Here is an 18,109-nt window from a genome sequence, read left to right as displayed (position 1 = left end):
AAAATATGTCTTGTCTTATTGTATGCATTGATTGTAAGAGTTGTTTTTTGTACTTTTTTTCAGTTAATCAATTAGTATGTTGTTGGTTTTGAAGTTTACACATGGCAATTGAAATTAGCTAAGAAGTTGAGTAAAGCTGATTAGGTTTATATGTTGAATGATAGCTTGAACGATTATTAGGAACTGTGTCCATTAGTATGTTATATCTATTTACAACAGTGTTAGTCACACAATGTTGTATCCTCAGTTTGATTTTACATGAGAGCCATCAGCTGGCCTGTAAAGGTAGCACTACCACAGGAGTTTCAGACATACACAGTTCAACAAGGACCTAATAAAAACCCTACAGCCTCTTACTGGCTTCAGCAGGTCTAGAGGGACCTGGATGTAGATGCCTGTCCTGCTGGCAAACACAAAAATGGTTGTTGTGTAATTGTGGTGATGCACTGTATTTACACAAGGGGGCGCTAGATGAACAGAAATACCCGAGCTGCACCATGGCAGATTTTAGATGAGACCATCAACTCTTGCTGTCCTGGGTGAGTCCCAACAGGGAATATCACTATGAAGCTGTCCTAGTTGGAGTCAGAAATTTGCATCTTGTCTGCTGGTAAATTATTGATGTTTCAAGAGGCAAATGGTGTCAACAATCTAGATAGGCTGATAGATAGATAGACTGATAGATAGGCTGATAGATAGATAGATAGATAGATAGATAGATAGATAGATAGATAGACAGAAGATAGATAGACAGATTGACAGACAGACAGACAGACAGACAGATAGATAGATAGATGTTGAGAGAGACGTCAACTTTACCTTCAACAACCTGCCGAGCTGATGCAGCATCAGAGTGGCAGAATAAAAACATCAGCACCTCTCCATTCACACTAAACGAGGTATAAACCTGTAATTATGTGCTTCCTACAACCACAGAGCGACGTCTATTGTACAACATGGTCTGTTGTTTGTAATCCACACCGGCTTAGCACATGAATCACATGTGCAGCCAGCAGAATTGATTGAGTCTCTCTTACACACACACACACACACACACACACACACACACACACACACACACACAACACACATTACAGAGATTACATACATGTAGTGTAATGATGAAGACATCACATCCCATATATGCATAATCACCACATACATAAAGGAGCTTTGTATGATTACATAAGCTTAGGAGTCCTAGAATGATGATAGCAAAATGTCATTTGAATGAAAAGCATATAGGATTTACTCATATTATTGAGAATCTGTCACCCATATGGTGCCAAGCGGTGAATGAGCGACTGACTGAGCATTTGGATGAAGAGCCTGACTTCATTTCTCAAGACTTGTCATCTCCATCTCCTTTAGGCTTATTAGATACAATGCAGTGCACTGCAAAGCCCTCTCTGGTACAATGGCATTGTAAAAACATGTCCATTTGCATCGCTGCATGGAAGATTAGAGCAGAGCAAACAATGGGGGAGTGAAAGCATACTGGCTCTGGTCCTCTCTGGCACCCATCACTGATGAGTGACAGCTGCTGGCAGGGGGTGGTAGGAGCTGACACTGTGTGTGTGTGTGTGTGTGTGTGTGTGTGTGTGTGTGTGTGAGGGAGAGAGAGAGAGAGAGAGAGAGAGAGAGAGAGAGTGTGGCAGGGCTACAATGCCACAAGGGCCAGTTAACGGCGCCAAAATGTCACCTGCCAGGAATGCCAGAGATGGGCACAGTGGTGAGGAATCTGAATATGTGTGTGTGTGTGTGTGTGTGTGTGTGTGTGCACGCCCTTGCCTTGGCATTTGAGGTTGCGTCAAATCCTGAGGGCCAAAGTCAGTATTTCTTGACATGTGCATATTTCTACACATGAACGCACTCACACACACACACACACACACACTGTATGCATCCCCTGCAAGAAGGCTTGTCATGACCTATTTGCTCAGTACACAAGCGTTAACATGGAACACTGCCTCAATTCTATCAAATATCGTCCAGAACATTTAGATTTCAGACGGAGCCATGCTGTGGAAACCTGCTGCGTACAGAACAGTAGGCGCGCTGCTGTGCTAATCAATAGCAAACACATGCAATTAATCAATGTAATTACTTCCTCCTAGCTTCAAGGACTGCAAGGTCACGTTGCAAACACTATATCCATTGCAATTAGCAGAGATAGAACTGTGCGTGTGTTCATGTGTGTGAGAGAGAGAGAGAGAGAGAGAGAGAGAGAGAGAGAGAGAGAGAGAGAGAGAGCATGTAAGTACTGCTGAAAGAGTTTCTAGTCTGATACTGAAATGCTGATTGTGGTACGAAGGCTTATATATACTGTGCAGTGTGTGTATCTGTGTGTGTGTGTGTGTGTGTGTCTTTGTGCAATTAAGCAGAGATAGAAAGGATAAGTGTGTGTCTGTGTGTGTGTGTGTGTGTGTGTGTGTGTGTGTTACATGTATGCATTATCCTGTGCTGATCTGACAATCTAGGCATGGCCCATTACACAAACACCATTACTGATTCTATACGCTTCTACTGCTATCAGATGTAGCCATCGAATACAGATGCACACACACACACACACACACACACACACACACACACACACGCATTTATCCTCTCCATCTCAACTTAATTACACATTTGCACAGACTTGATGCTGGCAAGCTGTTTGCATCTTACACACACACACACACACACAGAGACTGCAGATCGCCGGAACCGGCAACCTCTTTCATTTTACAGACGAACATAAAAAGCAATAGACAGAGAGAGAGAGCACTAATTGAAAGTGAAACAGCATAGCCCACAGTGATGTTTTCCATCCACACATTCAGAGTAATCCCTGCCTGTCTCACAATATTAGCTGCAGTGAGCCGGGCCACAGAGGAATCACAGACATCCCTTTGTGTGTTCAGCCTGAATTGATCTATCCTGTATGGCAGTGATACAGATACTTAACATTGTAATGTGGCCATGATGTATGTGAAATGAGCCTTTAAAACCCGAGCAGAAGTCAGGAACCCCCCCACCCCACCCCCACCCCGACATCCCCCCAGGTTTGCCCTACCTGCATTGAGAATCCATTAGGATGATATTGTATTTTCAGCCACTATCATTCCTTATGGCACTTTAATTCATATGTATAGGAGGCTGTTCTGCCGACTCCGGCACTTTTTAGATGTTTATAAATGAGTCTTTCACTCTGTAACCATGGCAACCAATCATCTCTATCTCCTATGTAGGCTACTGTAGCCAACTTCACTATACTGTGCAATGCACAGTGCACAGGTGGAGGCACAGGGTTGAATGTAGCAGCAAGGTCCAACTGTATATTGTTCACTTTTTACCAGTCTCACGCTAAACACATTGTGTTTCATGATGTGATGTGATGAGATGGTGTGTAATTCATTGGGTTTTAACTGAATAAATTCAGGCAATAAATTCTTACATGCACAACAGTTACAATGCCCTGACTGGCAGGTAGCATCATCCTCCCCAATTCAAATGATGTTTGATCAATTACAATGGTCGATTGGATGTTAAACACACCACATTCCTGTTGTGATTAACTAGGGATAATCTGACACTGTCTGTAAAAATAAATTACTTTTTGAAAATGTAATAACTATATGTTCAGCCGCCACTCCAACTAAAATTAAAACAGTGCTGATCAAATATCTTTATCACTTCATAACAATCTAAATTCCTCTAATATGGCCTCTTTAACACTGACTATCATTTAACATTAATATGGGGAATGTGATGCACAGTGAGCTGCTTCACTAAAGGCTATGTTACAACAATTATGTGACCAGCACTGGAAAACAATTGGCTGTCCACTAGAGTTTTACAACAGGGAAAAGAGCTATGATGATATTCTCTTTTTGACTCCTCGGCAACACACACTCAATCTCTCTGTCCTCAGATCAGAGGACAATGGCCTGGTGAGAGTTACTGCTACCATGACTCAAGAGCTCTGTGTGCGTGCGTGTGTGTGTTTGTGTGTGTGCGTGCGTGCGTGTGTGTGTGTATGTGCCCCGTTTCTCACGGCCCTGGGGAAGAAAAGAGGCCTTGTCTCCTTCCATTAGTGACCTGAGCTGCAGCAGCAGCACTGCTCAGCGGGCGGACGGGAGGACAGCACTGGGTAGACAGTAGTTACATCCAGAAGAAATGGGTGGGGAGATGTGGAGGGGTGGGGGGATGGGGGGTTTACACAGAAAGAAAAGAGAGAGGGTATGGACGGTTAAAGAAGAGAGCCATTGCTGGGTTTCCATCCAAGTATTATAGTCAAATTACAAAAGCTGAATGGAAAAAACATGAAGCATGGCTGACATTAAAGAATAACAACTTGCCCAGTACTGATCAATTGTTGAAAGACTTTCCATTGTGTTTTATTGACATTCAGGAAGCCTATTTATTCACTTCAACCCAGCTGATGACCTCATTCACAGTTTATTTTTTGCAACATTTCAAAACTCGCTTGACAGTTGGATGGAAACAGAAATAGAGAGGGAAAGAAGGTAGAGAGACAGATCGATATAGAGAGATAGGAGCACAGACAGCAGCTGAGATCTCAGGAGGCGGAGATGACAAGAGAATAAAGGAAAGAAAAGGATAGATGAAGAGAAAGAAACAGACGAGAACAGTGATGAGAGAGGAGGCGAGAAAGGACAAAAGAGAGAGAGAACTGCTGTAGCTATTGTGTCCGAGAAAAGACAAAAAACCCTCGCACACACACAACATGAGCAGGTGTAATATTATATTACTTTATTTATCTTTTGTACAATGTAATTATAATACAAATATGTAGGTTTAAATACAAAAATTCTGTAAATAAAGATTAAAAATAAACTCCACTGGTTTGTTTTGTTACCATCACTAAACTATGGTTTTACAATCAAGTTTATGAGGTCATTTAGTTTGCTTTAATGCGGAACACAATTAACCTACATTTATAATTTGGAGGGCGTGCAAACAAGTCCAGGGGGGAAACTATATCTTCAATGAAATAAAAGCAATCAATTTCATGAGTGACTCGGTCTTGTCTCGTAAAGAGAGGAGGGCAGAGAGAGGAATTTGGATTTGTTTCGCGGGAGAAGAAATACAGTATCGATTTGTCCGAAAAAACAAAGGAGAAAAACCTGGGCGGAGCCGAGATCGCATAAATTAGGGCCCGCGGCGCATAAATTTCCGTCCTCTTAGGAGGCGGCCAATCGGGATGGGATCAAAGCCACAGTTAAGCCAATTAAGCTGTATGGAGTTAATGAGCGGGAAACCTAATAAGTGGCAGACCGGATTCATAGAGTTGAAATTCCCAAAGGAACGTGACGGCTCTGCAGGGCAGGGGCATGTTCAGTCTGATCACCGCTCATCTGAAGAAATATAACATACAGTACAGGGCAACAACACAGCCTATAGTCGCTACGCCTCACATGGAAAAGCCCTTCTACACAGTACATTTCTACTAATGTTGCATCTTCTTGAATAGACCCAAACTCGTATGACTCATGCCACGAACTGCAAGTCAAAACACATAAAGCTTTGAAGACATTGTCGGAGTTTCGGTTAACTATATAGGGAGTTGCGCATACTTAGAATAAAAGAAAGGGCGGTAGTTATATAATATGCAACTCCTTCTTAAATATGATCAAAATGAGTCGTTTTTGATGCAGGCTTAAAGAGGTGGGAACATGATGCTGCAACTGAAGTGGCTTGGCCTTTAGTCTTGGGTAGACATAAAGAAGATGTAAAAAACAAAAAAAAACAAAAAAAAAAGAGGCTGTTTGACTAAAAATGGCTGACAATGCCCGGGTTGTGAGCTACGCCATGAATGTGTCTTTGTTGACCATATTTTCACACACTAGACCTCTCTCTTTCTCCCCCCCCCCCCCCCCCCCGTCTCTCTCTCTTTCATCACATCTTATCTCACTTGCCTTCCTTCAGACATCCTCCGACTCATTCTTCTAAAGGTATAACCCCATTCTCTCCTTCAGTCTCTCACATACAGCTTTTCCTTCCCCTTTTCCTTTCCTCCAACCATCTGTTCCTCTGCCATGCCATATTTCCTGTTCGTTCGGTCGCATTTAACACAACGCAAAACCTGGTATGCATCAGCGATATATGCTTTATTTCCCTCTGTTATTTTGTTGTGCGATGCCCTCCTGAAGGACTGCTCATTTCCCCCTCTCTCTTCCCTTTCACCATCAATCCTGCAGTTTGTAATGAATATAGTACTGCTGCTACTGATACAGTAGTAGTGAACACACACTCCTAATGTACTGTATGTGATGTGACTATACCCTGTGTTTGAACTCCTCAAAGGATTTATCAATGTTGGAATGTAGTGCATCGTTGTTGTTTTTTTTCAACCAGTTACACAGTGTTGTAGAGTGTTTTTCATTTCCACTGAGTTCGTTAAAGTTCCTCGGGTTCGTCTTCTGGAGAGTTACGCTGAGTTGTGCTGTACTGTGGTCCAGACTTTAGTCCAGAGTGTCTGTGTTGGATATCCTGAAGTGATTTCTCGTGTCCCAGCGCCCTTGAAGCTGGGGCTTCAGCAACAGAAAGTGAAGCCAAAGTGAAGTCGCACTGACTCGTCTGGACTGAGCAGCAGCGGAGCGTTATACATGAGGGCTAATGGGTGGAAGAAGCATGCCACTATTTACACTTGCTCTCTCTCCTACAGGTCGCATTACATACCGCTGTACTGTCGGCCCTGGCAATTTGGTTTTCGTTACATAGTATTTCAATCGAGTGACTCGGTTTCCCACAATGCTCTCTCCCTCTTCCCTCCGCCTCTGCTGTCCGTCTGTCTGTTTCCCTCCTCTTTACAGTTCAACAAAAATAAATACAGGGGGGGGGGGAAACAACACGCTCCTGAAACACTGCTTTAAAAACTTGATTTTCGAAATATATATAACTTGTTAAGATCCCAAAAAAATAAAATACAATAAATAATAAAATCATTTTGGCCATCAATCTCTTCTACTATTGGTCAGTAAGTCCTTTTGGGTTGGTAGGGTGGGGTCTCAGATCATTGGCTAGTCCTTTTAGGTCTCCACACCTCTGCTGTGCTTGGCTAATATCAGCATCAATCCCTTTTATCAGTCAAAAAAACGTTCCCTGCCTCTCGGTACACCCTGTGTTATAGCCATATCCTCTAAATTCTCCATGTCCGCCAAGGAGAAAACAGCCAAAAACATCTCATGGGAGTGGAATGCATCTTAGTGGAGTTCCCTTTTAAAGAAATCACTGAACTGTGCCCCCCTCTGCTGCCTGCAGGGCACACGTTCACAGGGACTTGGAGCAGGTAAAGTAAATCCAGAGTGGAGAAGTGAAAGCAGGGAAGAGAGGAGAAGAGGAGGAGGAGTGGAAGGGGTCAGTCCATCCTGTCTGGGTCCAGTCTAGTGAGCTAGAGACCTGATCCTCCGATGGCGGCCTAGCAATCTGCCGGCTTCCTTCCCAGCTCTCATGGGAGTGTAAAGAAAGCAATTAACTTCATTCTACCATCGACTCCTAAGAGAGCTGGTGGCAGGCTGCTAGGCTGTCACGGGTCGGACAGTGGGCTAGTTCGGGGACCTGCATCCCATTCTATGCGGAGATGCCAGAGTTAGCGCCTGGCTATCACAGACTAACTCCGGGCGCTACGGCTTTGGGAGGCCAACTCTGGCTTAGAGCTCGATCTCAAACGTCTTTTGCAGATCGTTGGAAAACGGGTTGGCGGCTGCAGCCGGCGCCTTGTTCCCAGGCTGCTGAGACGCTGGTTTGGTCTCCAGCGCAGCCCACTTGGCCTCGAAACGCTCAGCTTCTTGGAAATCGCAGGCCGGCGGGGCCGTTAGCTGACTGCCCTCTGGTGGCCAGCAGCTACCGCTGCCGCCGTTCCCGCCGCTGTTGGACGTCCCGTTCTGGAGGGCCAACGTACCGGCATTAGGCGGAGTGCTGCTATGCGGCGGGAGGCCGTTAACGGCTGTAGATAGCGGCTGGGTGGAAGTGAACGGTGGCGTGGGAAACCCTCCGGCGTGTCCGACTGCACCAGTCGATCCAGGGAAAGAATGGTGATGGCCGACTGTTCCGAGCGGCCCCACTTTGGCTCCTCCTCCGACCGAGCCCATGGCACCGCCCCCGCCGGACGAGCCGGTGGCGGTACAGAAGACGTTGGCCACCATTTGCGACGGCGTGATGCCCACCACAGGCACGCTGGCGTTGGGGTAGGTCATGCTGCTGGCCAGGCCCGGCATGTAGGTCTGCATGGGGACGAAAGCTGGCTGGACCGGCTGGCTAGCGAACATGCCGACGGGGGCCGGGGTGGTGTCGAACGCCAGGGGGAAGGGCTGCATGGAGCTCGGGAGGGAGCCTGGGGGCCCGGGGAGGGAGGGCTGGATCATGGGGGCCCCGGACATGCTAGGACCGGACATGGTGGGGATGGACATGGAGGGTAGAGACATGGGGGGACCCGACATTGGAGGGCCCGGTATAAGGGGAACCGATGATAGCGACATGGGCGGGAGGGGCATCGGGGGCTGGCCTGAGACGGAGGAGGGGCCCGACATGAGGGGGTTGGACATGGAGCCGAGGGACATGGAGACAGTGGACACCGGGACAGCCGATAAGGCCGCGTGACTGGACATTGGCTGACTGGACATGGAGGGTGGGCCCGGGATGGTGGGGATGGTGGGGCCTGGGGGAGGGGTCTGTTGCTGGGCCTTGACGGCCTTGGCGACCTCCTCCAGCCACCGCTCGGCCTCGGACGGCGTGCGCTTGTGTCCGCTCTGCATCTGCATCTGCATCGCCACGGAAATCGGAGGGGGAGAGTGGAGCGGCGGATCCGACTGCACCCAGGAAGAAGTGGCTAGAGAGAGATAGAGATAAAGCAGGAGAGGTCAACAACTTTTTCAGACTCTGGGCTCTTTAGAAAAAATTCTAGAATGCATTATTATTGGTTGACACAGGGTATAATAAAAAAGAAGGAGAAGAAAAAGAACAAGAGGAAGAACAAGAAGAAGAAACACATGGAAATGTTCCCCTATTCCACTGTGTAGGTAGTTCTCTTTGCTCTATACTTAAAGAAGGAACAGATAAACACAAGAGGTAGATTGACCTACTCCTTAACTAAAAAAGAACTATGAGGCCAGTCATATTGAATGTATATATGTCAAGTGATATACATGCTGTATATAGTTTACATGTCTTACTGTCCTTACACCAGGTGTATGATTCACCATGTACTGTGATCTCTGACTAACTCTGAACGTTATCAGCCGCTGCACCAATGGTACCAACTCCTGTACAATTTTTATACTTGGTCTTTAAAATCCAAGCGTTAAGTCTCTGTCTCTGATCTGATTAATTCGTTCTTACCCTGCAGCGGTGCAGGCGGGGGCGGTAAGACAGGGGGCACAGTGCAGGCCGGCGGGCCGTTGGCGGAGCAGGAGGGGTTGCAGAAGAGCTCGTCCGACGGCTTGGTGAAGGAGGTGTTGATCTGGCTGCACAGGGCGTTGATACTGCTGTCTCCCTCGCACGGCACCCCCATGTCCATCTCTGGAACTAGAAGAAAAGGGAGCGAGAGAGGGGAGGGGAGGCGAGGAGAGGAGAGGAGAGGAGAGGAAAATATGTTTATTCATTTGTGTAACAGACCCAGTAAGCATCAAAAGCGAAGAAACTGGAGCGGATGCAAAGTTTGAGGCTGGCAGCCGCTGACCTACAAAGCAGCAAAAAAACAAGAACCTCTTAAGACAAACATAACATTGTGTTAATCAGGACCTTCTTCACAAGAATGTTTCCAGTCCTAACAGAATAGTCACGAGGCCTTAATCTGTTATGTCATGCTCCTGCGTCTTGTGGGTTACGTATGGGGAATGACTCCACAGAGGTGAATTTAGCCTAGTTTAGCCATGTTTTCAACCCAGTACGTGCAACTGATCCGACCTGCGACGGATTAGGCGGCATAATGTTCCTGTCCTCTGGTTTCTCCTTTGGTGTGGACTACAGCTTTAAACTTATCCTGCACAGCCCTCGGATAAAAATAGATATAACATCTAATTCCCCGTTCCCTGTCCCCTGGTCCCTCCCTACACAACTAAGGCCTTAGAGAGAGAGACTGTGACGAATAGAAATTGAGAATCAGTGTATTGTTAAAATCTCCCCTCCCTCCTCCTCCTCCCTTTTGATTTCCCTCCACCTCTTCTTTATCCTCCTCTCCCTGTTTGCACCATGACTTCATATTATAATATATTAAAAAGGAAATCTGCACAGCCACCATCACACTCTCGATGGCGGCCATTCCTCTTCTACTCTGAGCATGTATTCCCATCTAGGAGTGTGGCTTAAACAACTTCCCTGCCCCCGCCACCCTCATCCCGGATCATTTTATTGTATTTCCAATCTTTTATGTACATATTTATTTGTATTCTTTGTCTTTCTCTCCGTTATTGTGGTTAATCGCATAGTGCCTGTCAGGTATTTGCCTGTCTGGATGTGAATTTTATATTGAAAACTGGAATAACAAACACTGATGCTGTACAGTCTCATGGTGCATTTGCAGAAATGCCATGTAGGCCTAATTAACTGTCAGTTTATTTAAATGGGATCTCAGCTGTCTGGCTCCCTAGTTGATCAGCTGCCTTCATCTCTTCTATGGAGAATACAGTAATGTTAGTCTGCTGGGCTTGTTACCTAATGTTGGCAACTGAACTGTTAGCAAACATAGATTACAGCATTGGTATTAGAAGCAACAATCTGCTTTGTTTTAATGCTAGATATGTTGTCTTATGATCATAAAAAGATTGAGCAACAGCATATACAGTATATATACATATATACATAGTGCTATACACTGTACATCCCTATACATAGTATTCTGTTATCACCACACGGCCAGCTTGGTAGGAAAATAACAGGTGATTGTAATAAATTAACAGGTGATTCTAATCAAATGACAAACACAGCCAATGAGCTGTGTGTATTGTAAAGCACCATATTGATGCATGTGACATCATGGGAATACTATGAATACCACAGCAGTCAATGTAAACTAACAGACAAAGAATCCAGAAGTAAAGTTTTCCCATCATGTGACATCATCAAAACTCATTTGCATGCAAATAGGATTATGGGAGATTAAAATTGCAGTTAAAGTGAAGATTTATAGTTAGATTTAATTTGTGCAAAACGACTTTTACCACACCATAGTGAAGTTTCATGGCACCCAGTCATGGCACCCAGGTGTAGAGGAGTGAAGGGTAAAGTAAAAGTCAATGCATTCATTTTTACCTTGGGTGGCCTAGTGCCATACTCTACCCAATATGCCATACAAGCCCACTGCTGTATTTCACTCTCATGCTCTCATCTGTGTGCTTTGTGTGGCTACAGGCCTTGAATTATAGTGAAGGGTGCATAGGGCAGTAGGGGCGGATGTAAGGTCGACCATTAAAGACGAACTCTCCGTTTAGTTCTGCAAAGACCGGCCTTGTGATCTCTCTCTCTCTCTGTCTCTCTCTCTGTCTGTCTCTCTCTGTTCTTTTCAATTTCCCATAAGGCTCAGACACACTCCAGACACTCCATATGTGCAAGGAGTAGCATGCATGGGCTGCAGTGAACATACTATGACCTTGAATGAATTGGGTACAGCTGTGTGTGTGTGTGTGTGTGTGTGTGTGTCTGTCCTTCCTCTGAGTGCAGTGACAGCTTTAAGGGCCGGTGGAAGGCTTGCTGAAGCCTCTGGCTAACCAGGACAGCTGATTGACCGCACAGATCAATACACACATTGTTCAGAGAGCCACAAGGGAGCAGGGAGGCAATGGAGTTGGCTGCTACTGCTTAGTGTGTGCATGTGTGTGTGTGTGTGAGAGAGAGACAGGGAGTGAAAGACAGAGAGAGGGGGAGAGGAAGAGAGAGAGGGATTTCAAATTGCATCAAATCTACAACCGCTGGAATATACTGTATATAACCACCATGAGAGTTGGGTGTTATGGTTTAATATTCCGATCAGAGGAGTCCCGCAGTCAACTCTCTCATCTCTCGTAATGACTATAATCAGCCTGGTTAGTGAGAGCTCTGATCCTGTGCAACTACAGAGTGGGTGTGTCTATGTGTGTGTGTCTGTGTGCATGTGTGTGTGTGTGTGTGTCCATACGCCAACCTGTAAGGGGTAAGTCAATGAATATTAATTATCCTTAGTGAAAACCCAAGGGCCCTCAGAGTCACACGGGCGCAGCCATCAGCACGGTTACTAATAGCATTAATGATAACACTTCACATAACAACCGCCTTTTATCTCCGCCCTCATCTGGTGAACAGCGCGCACCTTGAGCATCAGGATTAAACCGAAGGATCGCACCTTATCTGCATCAAAATATGAACATAAATACATCTGAGATGACGTGCTGAAGATTGATGCTACGATCTGATCAAACCCCTCCAGAAGCGGGTCAGTGACGCCTTGCCGCCACATTGAACAGAAAATGCGATAGCATTTCCAATCCATGCACACTGATGACGCAAGTAGAAAGCAGAGTCTATGTATTGACTTCTGTATTGTTTGAAATACCAAAAAAAGATTCTGATTTGCAAAGGAACAACAGAGACCAATGGTTGCCAACAGCATGCTAATTGTTACAGATCGTTTTTGAAGTCAAGGAAAGAAAAAAACACAATCGAGTCTGCAAGAGAGAGAGTGCTCTGATTTCAATGCAGATACTAGATGCATTTTAATGCCAGGTGAAAATGTGGTGAAATCATCTGTGGATGTTAATGGAAGGTGTAAAAGGCACCTCAGTTTCTGTAGCAAAGCACAAAACTCTCTTTAGGGTTAGACCGTTATATTGGTTTGACGATCGATGGGCCCAATATTAGCCTTTTATTAAAAATCGGATAGGCCATGTCATCCACCTCCGATATGATGGAGGCTCCTCCCTGACCACAGCTAGTGAATATGCCTTTATTGTTTTCATTTTTATTTCAGATGGCTGACCAGAGAAATCCTTCCAGTGTGGTGTGGGAGGATTTTACTCAACAGTAAAACCTGCAATGAAACCTGCCTCGCTCTGCCTGAAGGAGCTGCTAACACAGCTGAAAGAAATTCATCAGTATGGCTTCCAGTGGAGAGTTTTACAATGATGGTCTCAATGCTTTTTCAGAGGCTTTTCCATGCTGGGGAATAAAATTCTGGCAGAATACGGAATCCTTGTAATTTTTGGACATGAAAATGGTCAAATTTGAACATACTGAGTACTGGCACAAAATGTTGGCCTAGTGGCAGCTTCAATCCAAGAGTATTAATATTGGTATTGGCCTTCAAAAACCTATAATCAGTCTAACCGTAGCTCTGTTATATGTAGTATATATTTTCAAAACCAGTGTGACTAACAGATAAGTGTGTTTCTACAAAGGGGTCACCAGGGCTAGAATGGAGGTCGGGAGGCTCGACCTTTGACCCATCGACACAGGAGCGCACAGTTTCACTCCTAAGTTCATGTGTGAGTCTGACTTCACGACCTCTCGACTCACCGGGGTTCTTGGCCTGGAAGTCGGTCTTGCGCTGCAGCGTGGAGGGCAGGTCGTTCAGGCGGAGTGACAGCTGCCTCTTGAACGGAGAGTTTTTCTGGCTGAGGGCCGGGAATCCCCGGAACGAGCCCTGACGCACCAGCTGCTCGATGGGCGCGTGGCGGCGAGGGATGGCGTGGGGCCCGCCGGGCTCCGGGCGCTCCACGGGGGACGCCGCACCCTCGGGTGGGGAGGCGGTCCCGGGTGGCAGGGCAGGGATGGCAGAGGGCGGGTCTAGAGGAGGGGGAGGAGGACGGAGAGGGTGAGAAAGAGGAAAACAAAGGGAAGGAGGGTCCATTTTCATATTATTTCTGACCGTGTCATCTTTACAACTTCCACACTTCAAAGTACGAGCTTACGAGGAGCTCTTGAAGGCAACATTTCTTCTGTGTGGACGCTTTCAAATGCCTTCCTACCTTTCTTCTTATCCTGCAGCTTCATGATGTCGTCCCGCTCGCTGCTGCTGCCCTGCTGGCAGGAGGAGTTGATGCGGAAGGAGCCCTCGCGGACGAAGGAGGTGCGGCTGGCGTCGAAGGAGGCCGTCACGCCGCACTCCTTCTCCCGCCGCTGCTTCCGCTCCAGACAGGCGGCGAAGGCACAGCCCACCGCGTGGCTCAGTCTCTCCCCCTGGTGGAGCGGAGAGGGCAGCGACAGAAAACGCGTTAGAGCCGAATGTAAACTTTGCTTCTAGACAGTTCAAGTTCAAGAAAATGTGTGTCCAAGTGTGACTGTTGTGCATGTCGGCGCTCAAATCAACTGCATACAATATAACCGCTCAAACAGATCGGTTTAGGCTGCAATTACCAGCCTCAAAATCTCCTCTGATGTCAAACATCAACATGAGTTCACGCCCTTTTGCACGGACTGCAACCGATTCCACCCTTCTGCCCGCAATTAATTCCTACCTTCCCACTCAGCCTCCACCCCTCCCTCCCTCCTTCTCCTCTCTCTCTCCACAGGCAGCCGTGACACCCACCGAGGCGATTCGGTTTGAGATGAGCAGATAGGGATGGAGAGATGGAGAGGCCGTGATGGAGATAGAGGCAGACAGAGCTAGATGGAGAGATAACTCCCCGGGCTCTTGTCTAATCCCCTCTTCTAATCCCGGAGGACCGTGCTGCGCTCTGTTCTGTCCGGATTAATAATCTGACTCTGGCAGTCTAAGCTGGGCGAGTTGATGAAACCGCCGCGGCTTTGAAACCACAGCGGACCATTACGGTACTGGTTCAAGTGCTATTCTAGTTTCTACCTCTTTAAGCTTGCATGGTTGGTCAAGTGGAAACACCAGAGGCTTGGAATCACACAAACTATAACAGCAAGTGTCTGCATCCCAGCCAAACAATTAGCACAACCTGTATATTATTGCTATTATACAACATTTGAACAATGCAATTAATTGATTTCAACTGTATTTAATATTGCAAGTTTCTGATATCATGTATGGCAGAATGTACAGTAAACAATGCAGATTGAGGTCTTCCTAGGTTGCCATTTTTGCAAGATTTCACTCTCTTTACTGTCCAGTTCTTCAATGTTCACTATAGAATAAAGCCTCACTTTTAAATCATGGGTTGAGATTCACAATAGGTCACTACTCTGCTTCTGTCAGGTCCTGAGCACTGGTCAGTTTTAATAAGTCTGTGTCCAACCTTAGAGACTGAATTTCTTCACTTGGTTTCTGCACTGAGAGAAAAAAAAAAAAAAAGTTGAAGAGCAACTACAACACAGAGGAAACCCCTGAAGGGCGGATGGAAGGTTAATTAGCCCCTCACCGAGTCTTTGAGAGCCATGAAGCAGTGGCAGATCCACCGTCTGGTGGTGCCGTCTCGGCAGATGTAGGAGAAGGCCTTGTCATAGTTACGATCCGGAGCACAGAAAGAAACCTTCTCTATGGTCTGGTCCACAATGAGGTCCTGAGAGAGAGAGAGAGAGAGAGAGAGAGAGAGAGAGAGAGAGAGAGAGAGAGAGAGAGAGAGAGAGAGAGAGAGAGAGAGAGAGAGAGAGAGAGAGAGAGAGAGAGAGAGAGAGAGTGTGAAGGTCAGAGAGAATCAGATTTGACAGCTCACACAAAACAAGTCAATCAAATCGCTTCAACAGTTAGATCGCCTCAAATCGCATTTGACACGGTTTCATTTTTCTAACCATCAGCCCAACCGATGACTGACGGGGAACATGCGCACAATACTGAGCGCTCCGGCTTGCGGACCGATCCAATACTTGACACACTGCTTTCAGCCTCTGTTAACCCCTTGAAACCCTACTCACCGTCACCTATTTACACATCTACCAGTGAAAGAAAAGAAAATGACTGCAGCCTAATGACACTGAAACCTCTTTTAATCTCTGGGATGTTTCCCCCACTTGTCCGTCCGTCTATAAAAGGGTTATTCAGCCTGTCTCAGTGTCTATAGCGACTATAGAGGAGACTAAGAGGGCCCCTCTCTTTCTCTATGTACATTAAGGCCCCCCCCCCCTCCCCTCGTTCACCCCTCTGACTCACCGAAAGAGAAAGAGTGGGAAAACAAGAGCGCAGGGGGGAGAAGAAAGGGAAGAAAGAGAAAGAGAGGGTTCACACACTCATCCGCGCACTTCCGCACTCCTCTCCTCCAATGTCGCAGGAAACAAAGAGAGGGGAGGATGAGGAGAAAGGAAGAAGGAGGGCAAGGAGGGGAAAGGAGAGGGGGAAAGGAGGAGAAAAGAAGGAGGGATGTGAGGATAAAGAGGTGGAAGAATAACGGCCCATTCATTGTGCGCCAATTAGTGAATGAAGGGGGCTGCTGGTACCGAGGTGAAAGGCTGGGCAGAGAGCATGTGTGTGCGTGTGTGTGTGTGTGAGCATGTGTGTGTGTGTGTGCATGTGAGCATGTGTGTGTTTCCTGGGCAGTATGTTTTTCTGTATGTTTATCTGAGTTTTGAGAAACGCGCAGTGTGTGTTGGTGTGTTTTCCAGGCATTTCTCATTCTGTAGGCTTGTGTGGTGTGTTTTAGGTGAAATGCGATGATGGTGTGTGTGTGTGTGTGTGTGTGTGTGTGTGTGTCTGTAAAGGTGACTCAGACTCATGTCACCGCATCACTGAAAGGAGGCACACAGCGCAGTAGGCATGTGACTCCGGGTGTCTCATCTTGGGCATTAAACAGAATAATACTTTACTGTTTCACTCTATTCATCCATTAGTTCATGAAGGTCATGTGGAGCTGCGTCTCGGATGCACACACACACACACACACACACACACATTCACAGGTTTGCGGGAAAGGCTTTGAATAGTGGTTGTGTGGGTGTTATCGGGGGGCTTCCTTGCTGATTCATAAGATGGATGAGGAGGAAAAAGTGAGCGCTACAAGCAAGTATATTTATGCTAATTATGATGCATCGAAGTACAAATGAATGAGAAGGAAAGGGAAGGAAAAACGTTGATATAATTTCTCTAGAATTTCTAATTTCCTCGTTTTTACACTCGCTTGAAGCGGAAGAGTTATTGATGAAGAAATTATGCGATGAATATCAATGAAAACTCATTTGTCAAATACATGACATAGCAGTGTTTTTGCTGTCATCCCGGATATCCCCACAATGCAAGTTGTGTTTTTGTCTTTGGATGACTTGCCCAATACTAATCAATTCGTTGTTTTCTGATGAAGGTACATTCTATGTTTAGGAAACCTATTTATTCACTTCAACCTAGCTGATGGAAACGCACCTAATTTTTAGTTTGCTTGAAATCCACTTGACATTTTGACGGAAACATGAGAGGTAAAGAAGCAGTGAGGTTGGAGAGAAAAGGAGAAAGTGATTTAAATTTAGAGGGTAAACACATCAAACCTCAGTTTCTTCATGTTTGTAAGCCAATATGCATCTTTACACTCTAAAGTCATAAGCATGATAATGTGCGGACTGATGTGAAATTAGCATCTTTTCAAGAAACTGAAATTCTGGAGTTTATCCACCTTTTAATTGACCAATACATCAGTGAGAAGGAGAGAAAGTAAGGAGAGCAGGGTGGAGGAGAGGGCAGTAAGTCTGGGGGATTGGGAGAGGTGAGGTTATGTGTGTGGCCTCCATACAAAAAAAACTGAGAGAGGGGGAGTGGGGGGGAGAGAGAGAGAGAGAGAGAGAGAGCTCTGTCTCTCTCTCCTCTATTCTCTGCTGCCCTTTATTCTGCTCTGCTCTCAATAGATCCACAGCTAGCTGCACTCACTATAGGAGGCCTCCCTAGCCACCAGACAGTGCTCAAGTGTGTGTGTGTGTGTGTGTGTGTGTGTGTGTGTGTTTTTGTTTTTTTTTACTTGATCTTCCCTCCCCTACTAAGCACCTCCAGCAAGCAATCATGAGCCACGTATGTCAGGTCTGGAACTGCACACACACACACACACACGTACACAAATGCACATGCGTACAGACACACCTGCATACGTACACGTACACACACACACACACACACACACACGGCCCAAACTAGCCTGGGAACATCAAGATAGTTGATGCATGGAGGGTCCTTCTGTTGTCAGCCTAAAGGTGACATCATCAAACTGGGCCGGACTGGGAGGTTGGAAAATCCACGAGTCAGAAAGTACTAGTG

At 46.2% G+C, this 18,109-nt stretch overlaps 1 protein-coding gene across 1 annotated transcript in view; it reads right to left on the bottom strand.

Moving 5' to 3' along the window:
• Window positions 1–7,661: 7,661 nt before the first annotated feature.
• numbl (NUMB like endocytic adaptor protein) overlaps window positions 7,662–18,109 on the bottom strand; it is a 17,971-nt gene continuing 7,523 nt past the window's right edge. The window contains exons 4-9 of the mRNA XM_071897246.2: window positions 15,303–15,443; window positions 13,947–14,157; window positions 13,495–13,764; window positions 9,349–9,534; window positions 8,617–8,839; window positions 7,662–8,391 (exon numbers count right to left, since the gene is read on the bottom strand). Coding sequence (XP_071753347.2) covers window positions 7,662–8,391; window positions 8,617–8,839; window positions 9,349–9,534; window positions 13,495–13,764; window positions 13,947–14,157; window positions 15,303–15,443 — 1,761 coding nt within the window. The remainder of the gene's footprint in view (window positions 8,392–8,616; window positions 8,840–9,348; window positions 9,535–13,494; window positions 13,765–13,946; window positions 14,158–15,302; window positions 15,444–18,109) is intronic.

The sequence above is a fragment of the Centroberyx gerrardi genome, chromosome 6, assembly GCF_048128805.1.
Source record: "Centroberyx gerrardi isolate f3 chromosome 6, fCenGer3.hap1.cur.20231027, whole genome shotgun sequence".
Taxonomy (NCBI): domain Eukaryota; kingdom Metazoa; phylum Chordata; class Actinopteri; order Beryciformes; family Berycidae; genus Centroberyx; species Centroberyx gerrardi.
The sequence above is the reverse complement of the archived record's forward strand: the minus strand, read 5'-3'. Positions and strand labels throughout refer to the sequence as shown.